This window comes from Camarhynchus parvulus, chromosome 3, assembly GCF_901933205.1.
Source record: "Camarhynchus parvulus chromosome 3, STF_HiC, whole genome shotgun sequence".
Lineage (NCBI taxonomy): Eukaryota > Metazoa > Chordata > Aves > Passeriformes > Thraupidae > Camarhynchus > Camarhynchus parvulus.
This window is the reverse complement of record NC_044573.1, coordinates 20165006-20190575: the sequence shown is the minus strand read 5'-3', so window position 1 is coordinate 20190575 and position 25570 is coordinate 20165006. Positions and strand designations below refer to the sequence as shown.

Below are 25570 nucleotides of genomic sequence, written 5' to 3'. Positions count from 1 at the left end.
GTACAGAATCTATTTACATCTTATCCTGGTTTTTTCTCACCCTTCTTTCCCCAATAAAGAGAAGGATTTAACAACACAAACTTCACTTGTGCCCAGGAAGCGAAATACAATGACAACTTGTAAAATTTACTTGTTCCCATAATGACACAGTAAAGAGCAATAAACGCCTTTCAAGAACAATAAAACCTGAATTAAAATATGGGCTTTCAAAATCTGACACATTACTTCACAGCCCAGCATTGTACATAGCATGAGTTCTTTAGAGAAGGAGAGATTGCTTCATTTAAAATGAATTAATAACATCTTTTTAAACATTCCCACATTTCCAAGATCATTAACACATTTTTCATTTTTCCTATTTGCCAGTAGTATATTACTTCTTTATTTTTTCTTTTTCTTTGTCCCCCACACCCCATAACTTGACAGATAGTCTTCTTGGAGAAAGCAGGGAGTGGGGGAACTGGGAAACTGCCAAAGGCACTATGTGCTGTAAATTCCTGCTTAGGTATCATTTATGACTTCACAATCTAATTAGTATCTCACGCGATGGTAGAAATTTACAATGTCAAAATTGAAGTAATGCAGTGTGAGGTCATAAGCTTGCCTGCATAAGTAGGGCACAGCACTAATGAATTGTGGTATTAATGCACAAGTTTAAATAGAAAACATGGCTTAACAATCAAAACTTCACCTCTGAGGGAACTAGCCTACGTCAGCGTTTTAAATGCGAACCGAAGAGGTTGAGCCCTCCAGTTCAGATTACTGATGGCAAAACAGAAATGCTAAAATTCATTATTTTTAGAATGCATACAGCTGACTAGCATTCATGACAATAACTACATCTTCCTCTAAAGTCTAGTATTAATAAATGGCAGTTACTTGGACCATAATTATGGCATCTCTGATACCCAAACCTGAAGCTTTTATGGGGCTTATGCAATTAACTACTTAAATGCATCGTAACACTTGCTTCTCTGACAGGGAAGTATTGATTTTTTAATCATTTTCCAGTCTCCTCTAGCACAAATAAATGTACTACAGTTACAGTTAATGCACTGTGTACACGCATTAAACACTGGCATGACACAATTTATTATTTTGTGATATATGGAACACAAGACTACCCTTTCAGAAAGTAACATCCTTGCTATAGCACTAGTATTTAAACTACAGTCTCCTTGATTCTTGAGAATTCTTGTGCATCAAGACAGCACATCAAAACGGTACATAATAGGTTACATAAGTATTTTGAAACAAAAATAACGAAAAAATAGAAACAGAAAACCCAACTGCACACAAAAACAGAAGAGCTTGAAATGAATCTGTAGCACTAGCCCAGCAGGGTACTAAATGCTGAAATTAAAAATATTCAACATTAAAAGATTCAGTATATATTTTCCTAAAGGTGTCACTGTGGTACCTGTAGCTACTTTCTGAAAGATGAATCAAGTATAATTTTACCTATTTAATTTTTTTAGTCACGTTCTGTTAAGACACATCTGTCAAAATAATGAGCATACTGCATTTTAGTGGATTCAAAGTCACATTTTTGTGTATTTTAATTATGTAGTTTTAATGTCCTTCTATATAATACATATTTAATATATTGTAAGGCTAAAACAGTATTTAAAAGCCCATGATTGCTGCATGTCATTGTGTAGCAGAGGGCACAGAAAAGACCAATAAAGACAGATGGTCCATACAGCTTATGTTGAAGTCATATATCTAAATATAGATGTTGCTACACAGGTCATTACAAACAAGCCTTTCCCATGTGTTTATGCACACACGTGTACACAAAAATGAAGTTGGTAAGTAAAGAGCAGTTAATTTTGTTTTGTTTGAAATAATATCATTTTAGTTTTAGGCTCGAAGACAGATGCCAGCATTTCGCTCTGAACAGATGGTAATTCCACCTAATAGTGCATCTCTGTATTAGTAAGGTCTGTTGTGTATACAAACAGTAATAAACACTAGGTAAGGATCAAAATAAATTTTAATTGTTGACATTAAATTCTGGCAGCCATGGTTCTAAGGATACAATACTCCTTTCTCAAGTCTGTCAGGTTTACTAATACAACTGCTAAAGCTTTTCCATACTCTGCCAGATTCTTGTCCCAGGAATAACATATTTACACTGTGGCTAAATTTTACAGGCTTACATATGTTTAAGTAACTTCTGCTCAGCTTACTGTATAGTAGGTATTTGTGTACTCTTCCACCAAAATCCTCAAGTAGACACTGAAAGATTCAGGAAGGTAAAAGCAACAAAAAGTCTACTAGTTTTAACTGTTGAATCCCAAATGCATACATACAAAATAAAAGAGAAAAAATGCCAAATTCAAGGAAAAAAGTTACAGAAAATATCTTTTTCTTCTCATACTGGAGTTTACCTTGCAAGTAAAATTGCACACCTCACTATGGGTCATGCATTTCATTTTTGATTCCAGTAATTAGTCCAGAGGACCTTGAGTTTGCCACTGAATTTCAGGTACGTTCTCCTTTTCTGCACTTCACAATGGTATCAGTCATTTCAACAGCAAATGAGTCAAGCAATAATACCTACATCTTCTGACAATATTTTGAGTTATAAGAAATTCTTTAGAGTCCATTTTAGACTCCTTCCCAAAATAAAAGAATAATGCCCACCCACAACAGACATCAAAAGAAAATTTAGTAACATGGATATGTTGCAATCATATTTCTTTTAAAAAAGATGTAATCCACTGTATTTTTTGAAAATCATGAAAAATATATTGCTTCCACCATATGGGACAACCAACGACTCACCAACCGATTTAAGATGCAGCATATTGAGCTGACCATATGTTACAGTGCTGTTGAATGGCTGAGTGATTCATGCCCGTCACATTCTAGTATATCAATTAAAGCTCCTTGAAGTCTGCATGATTTGTGTCTCTGTTATTAAACCCTGCTAATTCATCCCACTTACACATCTGTTATAAATCTCTAGGAGTGCTGCATGATTCATGGCAATCTGTGAGCATGGTACAGCAAATTCTTCTCCTTGTAATTAACAGTAAATTGTTTTACTGCCATGCAATGAATTTTTCAGTTATATTGCAAATGAACTCCTAAATGCACGGTTCTTTCCTAAGAACTGACTTATATTATTAGGCAATTAAAAAGTATTGCTTTGAACCAAAAGCTTTTAATCAAGAGGAATGCAACTTAAACAAAGCTTTAAAATGTTGCAAGTTTGATAGAGAGGAAAAAGAACAAACTGAGCTGTTTTGAGCTATTTTATGGCATAATATGTGGTTGGTAGGGGAGAAAAAACAAATAACTTTTAATTCCCTACTGATTCCCTGAAACTCAAAGAGCAGTTTAACTAGAGCTTGAACACTTGGCAAGACAAGTTTGAGCAGATTCTATTTATCTCATAAGTTACTTAAGTCATCTGTCATTACGAAATTTCTCAGATTACTTTACACTTTTCTAATTGTAAAACAGCGTCTTTATTCTTGGAATAAATAATTGGATAATTAGCCAAGCTGAATCATCAGAGGATTCCAGCGCTGCTCAAGTGTTCTTGTCAAAGGTGAAGCAAATTCATTTCAGCTTTGCCTCTGTAGCTTTCTGAAGTGGCTTTGATTTTTTTTCCTGCTACATTCTTGGCAGCAGCCTCAAATTCATGAGTCCATACATCAAGTCAGTAGTTTAACAACAAATGAAATTAAATTCAAAGAAGGGAAACTAATTGAAGGACAGCAACAAAAGTGTTTGGTAATGTGCTTTTTAATATGGCATGCCACATTTGCATGATAATTTTTCCTTTTTAGCATGGAGCAGAAAGTGACTAGCTTAATGAGGGATTATTCAAGACAGGAATGAACAAAATGCATTCATAACTAAGAACAAAGATTGTATTATGAAACGGAAACAGGCAACTGCCGAGAAGTAACTGGATGATTGGTTTATGCATTATGAATAAAAAGGTAGAAAAATATTTATATTAGTATTCACTAATGACTATATATACAAGATTGTTGTAATTAAAATTATAAATTAACATATTAAGAGTGCTTGTTTAATCACTTTGGGTCCTATTCACAATGAAGAGACTTATGTACATGCATGCAAAACAATCTGTGTTTCCAGGCCAGCAGCAAATGGCCCTCGTATTTCTTTTCTGTAACAAAGGAAACTATACATTTCTTACTACCTGATTAATGGGTATTGGTGATTTTAAAAATTGAGGCATAGCCTTTTGTAGAAAAGCCATTTATGACAGACATTAACAAATGAGGCTTTTGAAAAGGGTCTGCACCGGACCTTATTCATGAATGGAAAAAATGGAAAAAAATGGACAAATAACTCAGATTAAAAGGGTAATCAAGAATAAAACAACACAGAGTGTAAGACAGCCCAGAATTACCCCAGCAAACCCAGAGGCAACTCCAAAGCCCCAAATACAACTGGTTGAGAAGTCTGCCAAGAAGCCAGATGCAGCTGGAAGGATATCTCCTACAAATTAGCTTCTGAATCTTATAATTGCCATCAAAAGCAAAAGATCAGCAATAGAATGTGCTGGGTAAATGGCAGCAATCACAAATCAAATACTTTGATATGTCTTAAAAAGTGCTTTTAAAATGAATTTTTTATAAAAATTAAGGGCAAAGGAAAGGCAAACTTAATTACAAGAAGTAAGCTTAGTCACACACAGCAGCTCATGAAAAACCGCTGTATAGATTGTTTAAGGCAACCTCTGACTATATGATTTGAGACCAGTAGCATAAGCAATTGTACTGGTCCAAGCATTCACATGGCTAATGCTGAAATGACAGAAAATGATAGGAATAAAATGGCATTTCTCTGCCTCTGAAAAATTTTGAAAATATTCATGTTTTGTGTTGGTAATTCATAATTTCATGCAAGCACACTGTCACAAAAATTAACTTTCAAAGGATCAGGTCTCTCACTGGTACCAGCTAGTAAAGTTCTATAGGTACCATTTCAGAATCCTACATGAGAGAAAACCATACAACAAAACCTGCTTTCGAAATTAAAAAAAAAAAAAAAACAACAGACTGAATGCCATTCTCAAAAATAAATAGGAATTTGAACATGGCAGAACCCAGAGAGAAGAATAAAGGAAAATTTTGCTCTATGTATCGAGCTGAAAAATGTATAATTATTGTCTAATACTGCTCTCAGTTACATACATGTGGATTCACTTGATGATCTTGTGATAGCACAGACTAAAGCAAAGTTCAAACTGGATTTCAAATTTTCAAATAAAGTTTCAACATTGAACTTTTCCTCATCTATCAGCCAAGGATTTCAGTAGCATGAGCAGAATATTGCAGTGCATAAAAGTGTTTCAAATACCACAAGGATTGTGGAAGCTGCAGCTGCTTAATTTATGATTTAAAAGACTGATTAAAAAGTATGAAACACTTCTTAGTTAATTGCATATATAAAAGTCTGCTATTTATGTATTTGTATCTGAAGAGATCAAATTTAGGTTTTCTTTCTGTCCAGTCACCTTCTCTTTGAAGGTAACAGGGATGGGTAATTCTCTTCTATTACCTTCCTGAATTTTGATCTTTCATCCCAATACTGCATTTATGCTAACACTGATGTTCCAACAATTTTTACCATTCTTGGAGCATCAGGCATAACTGTTTTTTTTATTTAGCTCACCCTCCTGGCTTCATATGCATTTGTAACGCTCAGCCTTTTTATAAAATAACTCCATTCTTAGCAAGTTTACTTTGTTTTCTCACACTCTCCCCTCCCATTCTTCTGATTTGTCTTCTTTATTACCATTTACAGATATTGTGGGTGTATGTACTGGGGAAGAGGAGCGATTTTGCCAGTCTGACTGAGACAAGAACATACGGCCAATTTGAATTTTCTTTCACCCTACTCCTGCAAAGCTACACATGAGATATTCCCAGTACAGATGCCTATATTGAACCAAGTTAGAATGAATCCACTCATTAAGCTGGCTTCTGGATTTTACCCAGTCACAGACCAAGAGACTTCTCACTAAAAAATCTGCAGACTTTTCCTGATGCTTCTGCCCCCTTAGGTGCTATCCTTAAATTCTGCTCCTGTGTGAAGTAGTCTCTTTTCTTTATAGCTTCAATTTTATCTCAAAACCCCTAATGTTTCTTCCTCAATAATTTTATTTCTAGTTATTTCATGTCCCTGTTTCTGCCTTTGTTTTCATTTTCTGTCTGACAATGTATTACGGAAAAAAGCCCCATCAAACTAAAAAAGAAAAAAAACCCACAAGTCTTCAGAGAAAGAGATTAGCTTTTAAAGAGTATATTTTTTATAACTAGGCTTCAAATTACCCTAATGGATCTGAATAAAGCTTAAAAATTACTTGAGACTTCTAGTAGCAAATTTTAGAAGCCATTGGCAATTTCAAAAGAAGCCCCTTCCTAATACACATCTGTTGGACATGCCAAAATCACAACCATCAAGATCCCCATTGATTGAAACGTTGCATGTGATAAACCTAGAATATGCCATACATAAAGTGAGTGGACATGGTTTTCCATTATCCTTCTGCTCCTCCTCCTGAGGATCAGAGGAAAAGAATTAATCCAATTTAGTATAACCTCTAGCCTAACTTGAAACACAATTGAAAGCTCCTGTATTTTGTTACGATGCAAAGGGACCATCATGCTGGAACACATTTCAGTCAAGACTTCCTCCAAAAGGCTGCCTTTGCCAGGGCATGGAGGGGGACTGGCATCCAGCCAGGTATGCTGTCTCTTTGCCAGGGAGACATTCCTCCATAAAAAAGAACTCGCCAGCAGTCCTAGAAAGACAATTTTAATTTCATTTTGCACATCTCAATGGCAAAAAAAGAAAGGATAGAAATGGACTAAGACTTGATTATCTATTTTTACAAATCCCAGGAATTGGTTTTCCCAATTTTGTTTCAAGTTTTAACTCCCTTTGATTGTCATCACATAAGTAGTGCTTCTTTTAAATTGTCTTTGGAAACACAGTTTTACAGAACCTCATGGAAGGAAACGTGCACACACACATGCAAAAAGAAAAAAAATAAAAACCAAACCTCACACAAACAACCAAAAAAACCACACACAAAAAAAACCCTGCATGGAGAGGATGAAATAAATATCTCCAGGAGCAAAAAATGTGACTTGTGGAAGACACATGCAAATTGCATGCAAAATCTAAGTTTTTCATTTTTCAGTTTGCCAAAATTTAACACATTGCAATAACATGCTTTAAATACAAAATAAAAGGAACACAATACAGCACTGATTCTTTTCTTTCAAGGCTTATAACAATAAATAGGAAAAGGCTTCACCACAAAACAGCTAATAAATGGGGACATGCCTGCTATGCTATTTTGTATTCTCCTGTCTTCTCTAATGTGATAGGTCTCTGAGTATTAACACAACCAGGGAGGAGATGGTCATAAACAAGCTGTCAAGCATAACTAAGCTATTGTTCCTGAATCTTTTAATAAATGTATAAATGCAAAGTTGGATCATTTGTAGTAATAAGGTGTGCTGTTTAGACAACATTTGTTTCCATGGTTATCAGCATAGACTGGAACACCGTTCCTCATGGCTGTGTGGAATGGGATAAAGTCATACTTATACAAGTAGGAGGCTCTGTACATGGCCAGCCTTCCACTTGGAAAAAAAAATGAAAAGGCAATGAAATAAATAGACATGAAGAACTGAGGATAGACTAGAAGCAATATCCCAACACCTTAAATAGCACTTCAGCAGAAAATTCCCAATATTTTCCTATGTGAGACAAACTTACATGAGAGAGGTAATTGCAAAGATCATCATCACAACATCCACATGACAACACCACTAATTGCTTAACGTTTTTACTTCTAATAGTTTAACATTTTTAGTTAAGCATTTTAGCTAATATTGTGACATTAACTAATGTGTTTTAAATGTCTGTACAAAAGGAAACCACAATGTTAAGTGGTCAGCTCTCTTCAGTATGTCATATATCATGGGTTTGAGCTGGTATTTATAGTATTAAAGAACCATACTGACTACCTCATTCCATGAATAAAGAGACTTGTAAAGCTGATATTCCTAAAAATTTCTCTCTTAAAACCCTCTTGAACCCCTGCTGCCCAAGAAGTGAGTTTAGGCCAGTCCTTTCTTCAAAGGAAATGCAGGCTTTCTCCATCTCTGTTCTGGACTGATGTGTATTTTCTCCTAAATTTGTAGGCCGTACCTTTGAAATCCATGACAATGCTACTGAAATTAACCTGAAGACTGAAAATGCATTAAGGTGTACAGGAACATATATGCAGTTTCTTTAGCACTGTTCCCATATATATATGTAGATACATACCTACAAAGCAAAATCTCAAATCTCAGGGGCTAAATAAACAAACATTTTCAAAAAAGCAGACCCAAAGCACGTATGCTGCTTCTGACAAGACACTATGTAGTTACTCTTAAAGCCATACAACTTGTCCTGCATGTGTAAAGCAAGGTATTGGCACAGCTGGAGCATTTTACATTTCTTGTTATGCAAACACACTCTGAAAAACCCCCAACAACAAATTAACAACTTCTTAGCATCCTGAATGAATGAGTGGATGCAGCCACATTTACGTGCCTTCACTGTTTAAACAAACACGAATAAAAACCATACATATCATAACTTGCAACTGAGAGAGCAGTACACAAATCCTGCTGCCATAGCAGGGTACCTTAAACCTCCACTAAAAGCATTTTGGGTTTAATCTGTCAAAACAAACAAATAATAATTAAGCAAGTCACTTTGTATTAATACAACACCTACCCCTGCCACTGTGCATCAAACTAGGACCATCATCATGGTATTCATTAGTAAACCATGTGTCAGCTTTGTACTTTGCTACAGATTGTTTCCTTACCAGCTGCCAAGGTTTGCCCCATGCCTGGCTCACTGGTTACACAACCAATTTGATTGCAGAGAGTAACAGTAAAGTTGTACATCCTGTAAGGTTTTAATCCCGTTGCTACGTAGGAGAGCTCGTGAGCCTCAGCTATATGCAAAACCTACAAAGCAAACAGATTGGAAGACAACAGTTGGTTAATAATATTTTCATTCCTGTCATTTGATGACATGATCACTAATAAGAAACTTGTCTCTGAACTTGTAGGTTCCTTCACTCAGACGTGAGAAAGCCTGAATAGATCAACTGAGGGAGAGGATTATTTTGGAGAGTCTGAACAAGCTGGGATTTGGGTGATAATACTTCCCATCACACTGTTTTATGAGGTAATAAGCCAGTTCCTGAGTGGATAAATGAGGAAACAAAGTTATTGCCTCATAAAACTGTGTGGTGGTGCAGTTATCACTACAAACAGTGCAGCGACAATTGAGATGACGAAAATGACACTATTAAGTTGTGAAATCTGACCACTATTGAAGGAGTGACATGATTAGCAGGCATTAGGAGGGAGGAGAATAACAAATACCTACAAACACTTGCATCTGCTTTACTTTAACATCAGTATAAGCTCTCAATGGGAGGGGAACTGAATAAACTGTAGCATTTTAGATATCTTTGTTTTCAGATGTTTTTTCACACGAAGAATCTTGCACGCCAGTGACCAGAAGCAATTGGCATTTATGTATTGTTACGACAGCCCCGAGAACAGTAGTATCCCCAGCTGATAAGCAAATAAACTGAGGCCCATCTGTGGTAATACCAAAAGACAAAATCAGCTCTGAATGAGAAATACAACATGAGAGCACCAGATCCACTCCCATATTCTGATTATGTATCATGTTTCTGCTCATTCCTCAGCTTTCAGCTTACTATTAATGCCATGATATGTTTGCCAAACCCAGTCACTCAAACATTACAACAGTATTTTAAAATCACATATTTTGACTTTTTTAATCTCTTTCTTTCAAGTATTTTAGGTTTCCTCATTTCAAAAACTCATCCAGACAAGTACCTTTTTAAGGAAAATGTAGATACCTACAATACAATATGGCTTTAAGCATATTAGCAAGTACAGCAATAATGTAGAACCAGTATATGCAAATATTAAGGTAATTTAAATTTGGTGGCACGAGCTCATCTCTCCTAATTTTGACTCTCAACTGCTACTGAACACAAGCCAGATTAGAAAAACAGCTTAAAATGCAGATGTAGTACATAGCATTGCATCAAATCTGTAGGTGATCAGAGAACACACAACAAACCAGAGAAAAAAATTTGTCACAACCGCTCAGAGGACATCAGGTTTTATCAATTTTATTATTAACAGTTAGGAAAGACTTAATGTAACTAACAATAATACCTGGGAAAATGGTGGCAAAGACCTTTGTTCATTCATCAAACTGATGCTGTACCCCATCACTTCTCCTCTTGATATATTATCTTCAGGTTTTTCCCATGACACATTAAGGGAATATGGTGAAAGAGGGAATACTGATGGAGATGGCATGAATGCTGGGGCTGAAATAAAGTTGAATTAATAATATTAATAAAATAAGTGAGCAATATGTATAATGCAAGCTTCCTCATTGTACTTGCAAAACACCATTTCAGACAATCATTTCTTTTCCCTTTCTAACCTTATTTTCAAGTCTAGCTGGAATTTTCACCTTATTTTGGTAAGTACTTCACTCATCATTCTCCTGTTTTCTACTCTGGCTGTGAATGCAGATTAAAACTCTGCTTGTGTCTTCAAAGAAATACTAATCAACACTACAGTCCTATCCCCTGCAGCAGGTAGGAAAGTACATACAAATGAAAAGGCCTTGAAGAACTTCATGCAACATGGGAAAAGACTGATAAAAGCAAAAAGTGTTCAATACTTCAGCATCTTAAAAGCAATTCTGTTTGCTAGGCCAGTTTGAAATTAACATGTCTCTCACTTCTTACAAAACAGTTCCCCTGTCTTCCATAGTAAATCTGTTAAAGGATTGTTTGCACTGCAGTTAAATCCCCACCTGATTCCTCTGTAATAATAGGATACCAACTCACAGCACTTCTGCTATGTACAAACAACTGCACTAATGGACCTCTTCCCAAATACAATTTAACACTTTTATAACATATAATATTTAGGAACAGATAAGCAAAAAGGCTCATTTTGAAGGAGGAATTAGTTTAGCCTGGTGTTTTGCTGGAGCAAATGACTAAGGACATGATTTTCAAGTAAGCACCAAACAAAAGCATAAGTAACGTAAGAGAGATGTTTGATTGTTAATCATAGGCTTTATCAATCTGAAAACCATGGATTTCTACTGAAAGCATTGAGATAAATTGCTGATATCTGAAATAATATGTCATGTGGCAAAGCCCTTTTGAAAATCTGAAGAGAAGGGTCATAATAGGAGGGGCTGCGAACTGGTTACACTTTGATAAAAAGGGGCCTTATTATGACACTTGGCCTCTATAAAAGCCCATGAAGAGCTGTAAGGAGTTAAAGAGCACAGCTGGCTGTCTCAAATACAAAAGACTTAGCCATGAGATAAGCACAGAAGGAAGCAACAGAATGGTGTTAACTCCAGGCCTGGGGCATGAGAGATCTGCTTTGCTCCTTCTGGTTAAAAGCAACCAAAGATTCCCACTTCGGCAAACTGTGTGAAGAATCAACTGCCCACACACGTATCACAAGTCAAACAAAGATCACCCCAAGTCTTGGGACAGATGGCTTTTGCAAACACTAAGAATCACTGAAGCTCCCCTAAATATGCTTCTCTGAATACCTGGAACCTGGACTGTAAGATAAACCACCATAGCAAGAACTTGAGATAAGATGATAGCACTATTGTCCAGACCCAGCTGGAGGTTAAAAAACCTTGGGAAGAAGAATGTATCACTGACAGTGGAAAAAAAGAATGCACGATTTATGGGCTACAAGAAAAGCCAACTTGGCAACTGTGCTGAAATCAGCTCTGACTAGGTAAAAGGTAAATCCATCAGGGGAGATCATGACCACCGACTCACAGCCCATCAACCCAAGAACCCCACTGACACCAAAAAAAGAGAAAGACTGAGACTAATTAGCATTAGAAGCAAGGGAATCCTCTAACCAATAAATTAAGAGAACTCTGTAGCCAATGAGAACTACTTCTTTTATTTGCTAAAAAGTATAAATTGTGAAAAATTTTGAATGACCTCAGAATCACCACTGAGAAGACCAGAGTGAAGAAGGACCAACAGGACACTGCTGGATCCAGTGGTGGTAACTATCTTCTGTTGATCACTCTCTCTCCCCACTGTGTTTTCTCTTTCTTTCTATCTCTGCACCTCACATTTCCTGTTACATAAAATCCATGTAATTGACTTTGGCATATGGTCTCATTTGAACCTTAATTTGGATAGAGGCATCTCTCACTAATGGGGTCTCAGCAGAAGTTTCAAGCACTCTACTCCTGAAAAGGGAACCCTCTCAAAGTCTTCAAATTAAAACACTGCTTGGTATATTCTGCAATCTTGTAGTTTAAATGTAGGGTTAATTGACATGGATTATTTTCCTCAAGAACATGATATTATGGTGAAGAAAATGATTTTGCTTTTCATGCTCAGTTCTGAGATCATCTGACCTATCTTTAATTAGTTAAAAATGTGAATTTATCCCCAGTTAACCATCATTAAACACTTTTATAAGAAAATTAAGAATACATGTTAATCTACATTTTCCTTTCATTTCTGTTAAATAAATGCAAACCAGTGCTTACCAGCCTCTCCTGTTCGTCCTGATACCCAGTCTGAAGATATGCTACCTGCCATGTTTACTGCTAGCACATAAAATTCATACTCTGTGAATGGCTCCAGATCAATGACTGTGGTACTGGTCTGTGGTGGAGCCAACGCATTTTCATTCTGAGATTCCACAACTGGTTGAGGACTGAGCCATCCACTGCTTTGGAAAATACGAATTTCAGGAGAAAGAAAGTTCCCAGCTGATTTTAATTTTTTTCTCATGTAAAGTTCATATCTTATAATTATACCTAGAGGAAAAGACCAGGAAAAAAATAGTGAATTTAAATGATATCTGGAGTTCTACTAAAATACCAATTTCTTTTTACTTTTCTTTTTTTTTAAGATAAAGAGAAGAGTACTTTTGAGTGACATTTTAATTATTTTAATGACAACATTTTAAAATTTATTACTGGATAGGAGATACATGTGTATCAGTTTTATATCAATGCAAAATTATTATATAGACAGGAAAGCCTCACCACTCTGGAGTAAAAAAACCAATCAGTGTTGTGGTATGAAGCAATACATTATTTATTTGTATGGTGAAAGTAGTTTAACTATAAGATCTTAAGAAAACTTACCAGAGATTTCTTGTAAAGCCAAGAGATAACTGCCATAAAATTTAGGCATTTGGGTCTGTATTCATGCACTAAACTGGAAGGGTTGCTCGGGAGAAAGAGCTTTTCTGTTTGTCTTTGGAGAGATCAGGAAATCTGACCAGACATTGAGGCAAATATGAAAATATTGCTTAAATCTGCTTGCGCTGGCCATTAGATGTATGTCATGGCTATGGACTATGAAGAGTGTATGACACAGGTTGAGGTGCCAACAGTAAATATCATGACCTGCATTGTAGAAACTGCCCCTCTAAACACACAGTTATTCTTGTGTGGGCATTCTTCCTATCCAGTTTGGAAAGAGGTGGAAAATTTGATGCTCAGAGTAAAAGCTGAGCCCCCCAAAGACAGACACCCATTCTGTGAACAGATAAAAATGCTTGTTTTCACATGCATAAATACTTGTGCATGTTAGTGCAAGTTCACAAAATTCCATTGCTCACATATTAAAAGATAGTTTTACCAACAAAATTAGTGGTATCACAGAAGTATCCTACAACAGCTGTGTTCTCAGTTTCAAAAACCTAAAATATTATTACACAAGTTAGACCAGCAACTCTTGGCAATCACCTAATCCCTAACAAAGTTATACTGGTAATAGAATTGGCTACTGCACATGACGGATGGTTTCAAAAACAGACTTCTCTGTTAATTCTTAGAATTTTTTCCATAACTGTTATCTGCTTATTTATCTTTTGTCAGGCAATACTACCACATCTGTCTGAACTAAGCAATCTGGCAAATTAGGAAAAAATTAATTTTACTGTAAATGTTCGATTATAAATGTGATTTTTGCTGCAGCAGATGCCACTGAGTGCTAAATCCTGGACCAAACAGTCAGGGGATTTCTGGACTCTGGAAGAATAAAACACAGACTCTGAGGATACACTTAATAGCATATAGGCAAATTAGGAAAATGTCTTACTTCATTTCTCAGTGCATGGTGCATGGTAAGGGATATTATAATGACATTTGAGGAAATGTTGCTTTTCCCTTGCAAAGACTTTGACTGACAAAAGTAAAGACAATATCCTACCATTTGGTTTCTCAGGTGGTGACCATTCCACAGCCAGTTCTGCAGAGCTGATGGTTTCCACAGTTGGTGGGTGTAGCCCTTCCGGAGGAGCCTGTGCAGTAACTACAGTTACTGGCTGGCTCTTTAAGCAGCCTCCACTAGTACAAGCTTGCACAGAAAAAACATACTTTGTAAATGGAATGAGATTCCAAATAATTGCTGAAGTCTTTAAGCCTTCATACTGACCACAAGGCTGCAGACCAACCGAGCTAGTACAAGTCAAAATGTATTTCTCTATGGGCCCAGAGTCATTGGAGACACTTGTCCAGTAAAGCAAAACAGAGTGGTGACTAACAGGAAAGACAGGATTTAAATCCAAGCTTCCTATAGGTGTCCCAGATTTTGTTCTGTATGTCACTGAGTCACTTCTTGTAAAACCATGAACATTGCTGGCTTGGATATAATAGGAGTAGAAAGTATATGGAGCTAACATGACATCGGTGAAGGTCTGAACACCTGAAACAAACAGGTGAGGAGAAAATTGTATCAGTCTAACACATTAAAAATCATCTTAATTGCTACACCTAAATTCTGTCCAGCTCTAATCCAATACATATTTATGCCTGTCCACATGATCTTCTTGAGATTTTAAACATTGCAACTTCTCAGGTTTTTTTAGCACAGGAAAAAAAGGTCCCCCTTATCCTTTATAATCTTCCCCTGCACATTAGCATCATTAGAGAAATTATTTTTCCTCTAAATTCTAGTTCCTGCTTTAATAATGAAAATTAACACAATTATCTTCTCATTCCTCTTTTTCTTCAAAATAATTATTTCAAATGTAAATCAGCATCAATATTAGAGAATATAATTAAGGAAAAAAAAACCCAAACCATTGTGCAAACTTTCAGACCTCTTTTTTCGGTTAATTTGATGGCATAAGACCAAATATTTCAACTTTGTGTGCTTTCACTTCCTCATTGCTACAACAATGCTTAAAACCTCATTTGAAAAGCATTTGCTCTTGGATAAGAAGTGAAACAAAAGTGCAAATAATTATTAAAAAGGTATATACAAAGCTTATATTTACCTTCCTCCCCCCTACTTGTCGCAGCAAATGGGCCCCTGGCCAGGTAATAATTGGCATAGACTCTATGATTCACAGAAGGCTGATCATATATATCTTTATTAAGAAACCCATTGCTCTTTTACAAACAGTTACAATACAGCTGAACCTAACTGGTCCTCCAATCCAAACACCATCACCATTGGCTAATTAAGAAACCACCCTTTGATAAACAAATCTCCATGACACATTCCACATGTTCACAATACTAGCAAGTGAAGATTCAGAATTGTTTTTCATTCTTTTCTCTGATCTTCTCACAGACTTTTCCCAGCACGACACCTGAGAAAGTCATCCGCCGCTCTTTGTGACCTACTTTCCATTATTCTTAGTTACCAGTTTTTTTAGCATCTTTATAGTACCAATTGCCATTAATTGCTCCTGTGCATATCCCAGAAGCAGTTACACATCTTAGTCATCACAGCACAGTATGAATTTATGTACAACCACAACACCCTACATTCGTTTGCCTTAAGAAATAGTTAACATTGACTAATATATTGCGTGTCAGAGCACAGATATGCATAAACTTTTGCAAAGCAAATTAAGCGGCTGAAGCTATTTCTACGTTCTCTCTGTACATCCACACTGGCAAGCCAGCACTGCCCTGATTACAACTTAAAGAAGAGGACTACAAAACTCTGAGTATTGCTAGATATTCAGCCTTTGACATTGTAGCACAAAAGCAGCAGTCAGCCCAGTAATTGCCTACAGCACTTCAACTCCTTATAGCAATCACAACGTTATCACTGGAGTCCAGCAATAATGAGACCATGTTATGTCATCTTCAGACCTTGCAAACCATGGTACTTCAGACAGGGCTGGGGAACAATGCCAGCTGAACAGTGGCTGCTCAGACCTCCTTGAGTGTTAGTAGTGAGCAGGCAGAAGATGCAGCAGGATCTCCCCTTGCACTTGGCACTGGTGAGGCCCCACCTCAAATCCTGTGCCCAATTCTGGGCTCCCACTACAAGGAAGACATTGAGGGGCTGGAGCATGTCCAGAGAAGGGCAGTGGAGCTGGTGAAGAGTCAGGAGCACAAGTCCTGTGAGGAGCTGCTGAGGGAGTTTGGGCTGCTTAACCTGGAGAAAAGGAGGCTCAGGAGAGACCTTATACCTCTCTAAAACTTTCTGAAAGGAGGTTGTAGCCTGAAGGTCAGGCTCTTCTCTCAAATAAGAGGATGACAGGAAATTACCTCAAATTGTGCAAGAGAAGGTTGGGTATTTGGTAGAAGGAGATTAGATATTAGGAAAAATTTATTCATGGTAAGGATGGTCAGGCTTTGGAATGAGATGTCTAGCAGTCTGGTAGACTCAAGATGTCTGTAAGTATTCGAAACAAAGATGTAGTACTTGAAGACATGGCTTAGAGGTGACATGGCAGTGCTGGGTTCATCATTTGACTTAATGATTTTAGAGGTCTTTTCCATCCTTAATGAGTTTATGATTTTCTATTTAGTTACATTTATAAGTAATTAGAAAAAAACTCAATTTGGAGTTAGAATTGTTAGTAACTTTGGGTTTTTTTCACATTTTAGAGCAAGTGGTTAATTTTATCCTCAAGACAAAGACTGTCTGGGAAACCTGAGGCTGAGGTTTTCCAGAGCAGCTAAGAGCACACTGTTTTAATTGGGCATTCTGCAATACTATCATCGAGGTCACCAGGCTGATTATTATTAATTTTCCTTGGGAAGTTCAATTTTTTTATAAAACCCTAATTTATCCATAAGTTAATGTTAATCCAGTTGTACTCTCACCTCATAAGCATTACAAATTCCAAATTATACTAAGAAAAAAAATAGCATTAGGAAACGTTCTGTCAGCATTACCAATGTATTTTTTTTTATATCCAAACACCAGCAGATAATTTAATATCACTAATCAGGGGGATTTCCAGGAAATGTCAAAAATGCCTTTTGAAACTTTTAAGAAGATAATGTTTTTTTAAATTGCAACATGTTAATGTGTCATTATCCAGTTAAATATATCCACAACTTTTTTTGCTTTCTACAAAGTAGAAAGAAAGAAATGTAGGTAGAATCATGAAATAACATCCTCAACCATGCACTGTTTCAAGTACATTACTAAATAGATGTATAACAATGAAATATCATAGCTTTTCTTTTAAAATTCATTTTTTTTACTAAAGTTAGGCCTTTAAACCAAATTAAGGTGTTGGAATATTCTCTATTAGTTCTCTACAGTTTTTAATATTTCTTCCTCTCAATCACTTAATCTCATGCTTACATGGGGTCACATACCTTTCCTCACAGGATGTACTGCAGAGTGCCCAAAGTCACAACATAAGCCACTTTGTAATGAACTGTAACACTGCAGCATGAACCAAAACATAGAAATGTGAGGTGTATTCCAAAGGTTCTGGGCTTCCACTGAAAAATAGCTTCTTTTTTTTTTCTCTCCCCTCCAGGATACACACCAACAACTAGAGAGACTCAACTTCTGCAAAACATTAATGCTGCATTGGTAAGAAACTGCAGCAAACTGAAGAAGCTCCTAGAACAGAGGTCAAACCTTAGTGGCATTAAACCACACTCGTCCTCTTAAAAAACCACTTGTGTGCCATGTATACATACAAACAGTATCCAAATCCATCTCCTTTTCTTTGATAAGTGGATCAATATTAGCACAAAATGGCCTTTTCAGCTTGGACAGAGTGTCGAATCCTTTAGGACTGCCTTCTGAGGATCCCTTGGCAAGCTTCAACATGAGAGAAGTGGTGCTGCTAAAGACAAATCAGGAACTACACTGATAGCTTAACAGAAGGTGCTAAAAGTCAGAGGCCACAAAAAGCTTTCCTATCTGTTAACAGTTTAAAACCAAGAAGATGAAAAAATAAGTTTAAGCATATTATGGTCTCTTCTGTTCACCCTAATTATTTATCTGTGACTTTGACTCATAGGTTTTGGCATCTGTGTATATTTTCAATAAATATTTTTCGTAAGTCAATTTTAAAGTTTTTCAGATTAAAAAGTAAAATAGTTATCATCCATTTTGGGTGATTCCATTTGCCAGATTTTGGACTAGGTTATTCATTCCTTTCAAGCAAAACTAGTAACACAGAACAATAACTCATTAAAGGGAAACAGGATAATATATTCAAAACCACAGAGAATGATAATGACAGGAATGAGAAATAGCTAAGAAACAGCACAAATAGATATAAATATATACACACAAATACAAAATATTTCATGCAACCTTACTTACTATAAGGATGGTAGTCTTCAGTTGTATAAATTTCTTCCTCATCTCTATACAACTGGTAAATAAGCCTGTTAGAATTTGGAGAGTCAGGGGGACTCCACGAAAGATTGACAGCAGAGGAATTGAGAACTTCTCCTGTAGGAGGAGGCTGCTGGAAAGGAGCTAAAACATACACAAAAACTGAGGATGTAAAAATCAAGGTAATCAATAATCACATAAATTTAGAGAAAAATGCAAAGAAACTGCTAAGCATTCTTCACCCAAAAAACCCTTTGAGTAAATGTACAGTCACCAGGGCAAGACACTAATAGACTACACCAATCCATCCAAATGCTCTTCAACAACGCTTTTTATCCATGAAAAAAATGTATATATTTAAACAAATTATGAATAAACTTAATCCCCCTTTCCACCCCAAAATAAAGCAAGCGTTTTCCAAACAGGTGGGGTTTCTTTTAAATGTATTTCAAGATCTTTATAAAATGAGCATTTATTTATATGGTTGCTTTATTGAAGTTTCTACTTCGATTAGGATTTATTTTTTCAGAGGATTCATTCAATTTTAGCACAGATCAGGCATAAACTCCTCAAGTAAAATACAAATGGAAAGTCCAACTAAGTCCAGATTTTACTAAAGTGTTAAAATAAGCTTACTAAATAAAATAAAATCACAAAAACATAAAGGGCAAAATTTTTCAGCTAATTAAGGCAATTGGCTTCCATTTGTTTCCAGTGAAATTCAAATCCATGAGACTAAGGTATCTAACAGTTTAAGAAATCAGCTTGACATGTTAATTTGCCAAAATTTGACTCTCGTACTACCTCTATTGACTTTGAAAAATGTGTTACTTTATTGCACTAGTATCAATAAAGAGAAAAACAAACTTGAAGTTCAAAAGCCAAGTGCTTCACATTTTAAGAAAGAGCATTCAAAATCTCTCCTATGGCTCTTTTGTCATCCAAATGTGTGATCATGGTCCTTCCTAAGATAATAGCTAATACTCAGAAATTAAACTTTATATACATATATACACACATGTTAACATAAACATACATTTTGATGAATGGACTCTATAATCTCAAAGGTCCTTTCCAACCTAGATGATTCCATGATTCAGTGTTTATGTTATTATTCAGGTCAGAGCATGAGTCCACAGCTTGCTGTAGGACCTCCAGTAATCCAGTTTCACTGAGGAAAGCCCTACTCTCTGTCCCTTCCACCATGCATCAGCACAGAACAAGACAGGTCTGTTTTGGCAGATAGTAACTGCTATCAAAGGCAGACTGTGCCATTTCCCCATCCTCTTCACCAACGGAGTGTTGATGTAGAGGAAAATATTTTTCTCAAGGAATGAGAATAGTCCAGGGCAGCACAGAAATCAGCACATGGAGCAAGGTACCGGGAGCTGGATTCAGAACTACCCAATTAACTTTCTTCCCCTACATTAAGTATTATAGGAGAACATCAAGATTTGAAGCATGATTTTATTCTCTTCTTTTATAAACCATCATCCTCTTCATTATGTGGATATTTGCTTAGTACCACCAAAAGTTAATTACTAAAATCTGTTCAGCCAAGCTAATAGGAGACAAGAAGCAAAGAATGAAGCTGCAGACAGAAAATGTCATGAGGACCTTAAGCCACACAAGTGATAGATGTAGAGACTTAGACCAAAATCAGTGGGCACACTATTTACAGGTTTTTAATACAAATCTGGAAAGTGAGATGAAGCTCTTTATTTAGAGTAAGACAATGAAAAGCCCTGCTTCTACTGCAGTCTCTCAGCCAAGAAATAGCACAAAATATTTCTAGAATTCATTGGATTGAACTGAACATAATCATCATCTCCCCTCAAAAAGCATAGGTTGTTCTGATGCCAATCTGCAACTTTTGAGTTCATCTCCCTTAGGAAGTAAATGTATGCTAAAGTGTCTACAGGGGTAAAGTTTGAGAATCAGAGGAAACAAGCGCTCCTAAATCCCTTCAGCATTTAAAAGAATTTTTCTCCGTGTAATATATACTTACAAGACCTGAGCAATCACAGCAATTTACCAGCATCACCTTCATTCTCCACTGGCAGTCTCACACTACTGCATATTGCTTCTAGAGGTTTGCTGGTTTGAATTTTAAATATGTAAGCAAAGTACTTTATTGCACACTTTTGTGCAGCATCTAAGATACTGTTAAGCGAAAAATTGCTAAGGAAAAGTCTTTTCCTTAAAGAACACTATTTGGATGGTAACAGCAACTTAATTTTGCTTCTCTTGGCAAAGATTTATAACCAGTAATGAATGTGTCAACAAAATACTGTTCTGCAAGGAAAATAACTACAGATGCCAAGCCAGGTAAAGCTCCACATGTGTGCAACAAGTTCAAATATTTTGGTATGAATAACCAGAAGACTCCAATTGCTATATCCTCTATGTCCAGAAGAGGACTCCGCTTGTCATTTAGAATACTGCCTGATGTACTTTTATCTAACTAAAATCTATTATATTATTTCTCTATGTCATACTATTATTAATCAGTTTTATAGTTGAATTGCTATTGACCTTTATCCAATGTGTATCCCCAACACAAATAAGTAGGTTGGCTTATGTTTGTAAAGCACTTTGAAGATGAACAGCATCATAAAAGTGCCATGTATTATTATTATTACACATTCAGTTGAAACATCTTACATTTTTTAAAGAAACAACGAGCCAATCAACTGCCTGAACAATGAACAGATACTGTGCTTTTTACAGAAGAGTATGGGGAAAAAGGAATCAAATCTACTTAAATACTTCCAAACTTTGAGGAAAGCTAAAAAAAATTGTCTTTGGAAATAAATAATTCTCTATAGGATATTTATGACCATTTATAATGCCATGCATTCTACAATGCATATTATTTGAAATTTAAACTGATTTACAATTAAATAAAAATACAAACTGATAGCTGTCTCTACCTGTAAATACTTTGTGCATTTACATCTCTGCTTGCAAATCTATGATTTTCACATATCACAGTTATGAATATCATATAAATACCCATGCAGAACACAAAAAGAAATATTTTGTTGAGGGAAGATCCAGAAGCATATTCCAGAGATAACGTGGGAATGTCTAACCCTGTTGTTGCATTACACATGGCTACCTGAGCTAGCTGCCACAGTATGACCAGTGTGGCCATTATTAATTAGGCCTGCTGACAAAAATGTCCAGCTAGCACCTGCAGAGTTCCTCACTCATTGCTTTCAGGACTTCCAATGCTGGGCTGTTAACTGTGTATGGCAGTAAGGTGTGCCACCAAAATGTAACACAGCCTTTCCAGAGTGACCTGAGCTCCTTCCCACATGGTTTGGCATTGCATAGCGTGATGCCCTCAAAACCCATGTCTGAGCATTGACCCAAAGACAACTTAAGTACTGAATTTTCTTATGACATATACTTTTGCATTTTCTTCTCTAATAACTCAGCTAGCTTGGAGACTGTGTGCTGGTGATCTTGATACCCAGATGTTCCACTGCAATTTGTTTCATTACAATTCATGATTTGACCCTCAATATAGCATTGATGCCACCTCACATATGCCAATTTATGATGCTTTGTTACATCACATCACATGTTTTCCCAAACTGATTGAAAAAGTGCCCCAAGAGGAGAAAGGCAAAGCTACATTGCACTGAGGAGAACATTTGAAATTAATCACCAGGAGTAGGTTTTCAAAAGACCTTCTGTTCTTCAGACCTTCTGAAGGCAGGTGTCCTGCCTCCTGTCAGTGGCAGGAAAGGGGGCTAAGCTGTAAGCTGTACAAATGCTGTTGCATTCTTGACTAAAATATGAACTCTGGATTAGTCAGTGCAAAGAAAATGTGCAAGAAAACTATGGGTTGTCCCTTGTAGTTTAACCCTTATCCCCTGGGTTAAACTACAAGCCTAAGGTGTGTATGACACGAAGGATTCTACACATCTCTCTAGAAAACAATCCTACAATACAGTAAAAATGACTCAAACTTCAGTGACCCTATATTTTGGGGGTGGGGAGGGAATAATTTACTGCTGACCTAATTCAATACTCGCTAAATCAATTAAAAACTTTAATTTGAAAGACATGCTTTTAAGACCTAATATCCACTTACTTTTACTGCAGCCAAAGAGGTTGTGGACATCCAAATTACTGGCGTCGGGAACACAGTTGTCACATTTCAAGCCAGTTACAAATTGTTTACAAACACACTGTCCAGTAACAAGATGACAAGTCCCACTAATGGCTCCTGCAGGATGACAATTACAGTGCTGACATCTATAAACAAAAACAAATCAAGGAAGTCATCAACACACATCAACACTTCAGTTAAGCACAGTAGGGTTTTGTTTAAAAGATTCTTGGGCAACATAATTAAAACATCATAAACAGTTCAGTAACAGAAACAGAGTAGAAATCTATTAGTCTGATTTTAAAAACTCACCAAAAAGTATTTCTAGCAGTGAAACATTTATAAAAATAAATATTTCACTGCCAGAATAATATTCTAATTTATACAAAAATGGCTTAGAATTAAACAGATTTTATATATATTGATCCATACACAAACTGGACAATAATGTTCAATAATAACCACATTATGGACTCAGTCCTACATCCTTGCTCACACAACCTTTCTTGAGAGCAGCAGAGTTCAGTGATACATATGTAACCAGCTGAAGAGGTTCCTGCACAAAATAGGCAACCTTCTACCTCAGGGAAAATTATACTTTAGTTGGAAAAAATAAATCAACTAATAATTTCTTGACTACAAAGGCAACTTAAGGTTGAAAAAAATTACATGCTGTGAATAAAGGAGAATGAATGGTGACCAAAACTGAGAGGAAAAAATTTCAGATTAAAACAGTGACAGGAAAAAAACCAGCAAAAATACTAATATTATAACAGAAAGCACAGTGTTTTTGCAGCCTGAAGGACAAAATTTGAAATAACTACAGTGAATAATTAATTAAATCTACAAGTAAATTATTTTTAAATTAAAAAGAACAAAAAATTTAAAAGCACTGGTATCACGCAAATGCCACGCTTCAATTCTGTAAATCTCTCTGGCACCAGTAAAACACTTTCAGGATTAGTTTATGCTTTGGCTTTTGCATGTGAAACCTCTTGTGATCAACTTGCTCTTCACCTGAGACACTATTTCCTCACTGACATCCATTTATAGCATGGATACTGATGACAGATTCTACAAATAATCAGTTAGAACACATCAGAAATTAAGCAAAGCAAATGACTATAAATACTGTAATGCTACTCCTTGCAATACAGACTGCCATTAATACTCAAAACAAAGTTAACAATGGCAAATAAAACTTCCCACTCTAGATTCTAATTTCGCTATATTTTAATTGCTGCAGACTAAAAGAGATCTGAAAAGCCATGGTCTGGGAAACAGGTGGGAAGGTACACTGCAGCTAAAACATACTGGGAAGTCTGCACTTCCCTCCCCTTGTACTGAGCTGGAAAACTCCAATCCTCAGGGCATAAGCAACATCAGCCTCAAGGGAATTTTAAATTACTCCAGATGCCAGGTCGCAAGGTGATGAAGCAGCAAAAAGAAGACTTCAGAGAAGTCCAAGGCAGTCATGCTCTGCCCCCTTTATTCTGTTAACCCTAAAACTAAACAAGAGTCAATTGATATTTGGCTGATCTTTCCTTGGTCAGTTTCACCAGACCTAAGGAAATATGTGGTGGTGCCCCTATACAAGTTACTTTGCCATCTTCCCAGCCACCACCATCACACCTTGGTCTGTATCTCCTACTATCTTCATGAAAGCAGAAAAAAAAGTGAGTTCAATTATGTTTTAGGTATCAGCTTTTTAAGGCAAGGGAGAAAGGAGGGGAAGGTGGAAACTGCTTTCACATTAGGACACTAAAATTCAGGTCAATAATCAGTGAAATAGGCATTAAATGTGACAGATTTTTAAACAAGCTTAAGGAAACTCTTCACATACATTTTCTGCCTATCACAGCGCTCTCTGTATTAGAGTTCCTTTGCTCCACAGCAGCTTGTGCTGTGTGATCTCCTGGGGAATCATTCAACACCCTTAAAAAGGCTGATAAAAGCTAAAGCTGCAAAATAAGCTGCAAATTTGTTTTATGGACTAATATCCTTTTGAGAATAAATAAAATACATTCTCCCTTGGAAGCCACTATATTGCAGTTTGCTCTCTTTTACAGTCAAGAGAAAAGGGCAATTTTTTCAAAAGTCTTTTCATCTACAGACAGTGCAACCAAATCCCCCTTTAAATAGAGGTTTTGTTTAGAGTACTTTAACTAAATCCAGTTAAGTTACAAAAAAAAATTGCTCAGTAAGACAGTATTTTATTATTATTTCATAATTTCATTACATGCTGATTATTTGGTAGGGGGGGATGTTAACAAAAGTTTCTTGATAGATAAACAGAGAAAGACAAGCTTCTCCTATTGTTCCTGTATATTGTAGCATCTCTTATGAATAAGGATCTCCTGATTATTCTAGTTTTGATTATCATTCATACATGACAATCAAACTCAACACCCATATAGTCACAGTGATAGTTCTCAGCCTGGCAGGGTGGGCCTGTTCCTTTCTGTTTGTTGCATTTTTCTTCTAGGAAAAGTGTAGGCTCCCTACCTTCACCTATACTGAATGAGGCTCCTGATCCTGCAAACAGCAGCAGATATTCCACCATATTCTGCTCCATGGGAATACACATTATTTCTGTGTGATCACATGCATCATGTTCTTTAACTGAAAAAAACTAGAACTCGATTTATTGTTAGGCATAGTTCTTGCTTTTCAGTCAGAATTAAGGATTCAGCCAATTATGAATTTTCAAAAAAAAATCCAATTCTTTTACAAGATAA

At 36.3% G+C, this 25570-nt stretch overlaps 1 protein-coding gene across 1 annotated transcript in view; it reads right to left on the bottom strand.

Annotated features, from left to right (window-relative positions):
* USH2A (usherin) overlaps positions 1-25570 on the bottom strand; it is a 373050-nt gene that overhangs the window by 276530 nt on the left and 70950 nt on the right. Inside the window, exons 15-20 of the mRNA XM_030944868.1 lie at positions 22815-22978; positions 18695-18853; positions 14363-14857; positions 12685-12957; positions 10293-10450; positions 8891-9035 (exon numbers count right to left, since the gene is read on the bottom strand). Of these exons, the coding sequence (XP_030800728.1) occupies positions 8891-9035; positions 10293-10450; positions 12685-12957; positions 14363-14857; positions 18695-18853; positions 22815-22978 (1394 nt within the window). The remainder of the gene's footprint in view (positions 1-8890; positions 9036-10292; positions 10451-12684; positions 12958-14362; positions 14858-18694; positions 18854-22814; positions 22979-25570) is intronic.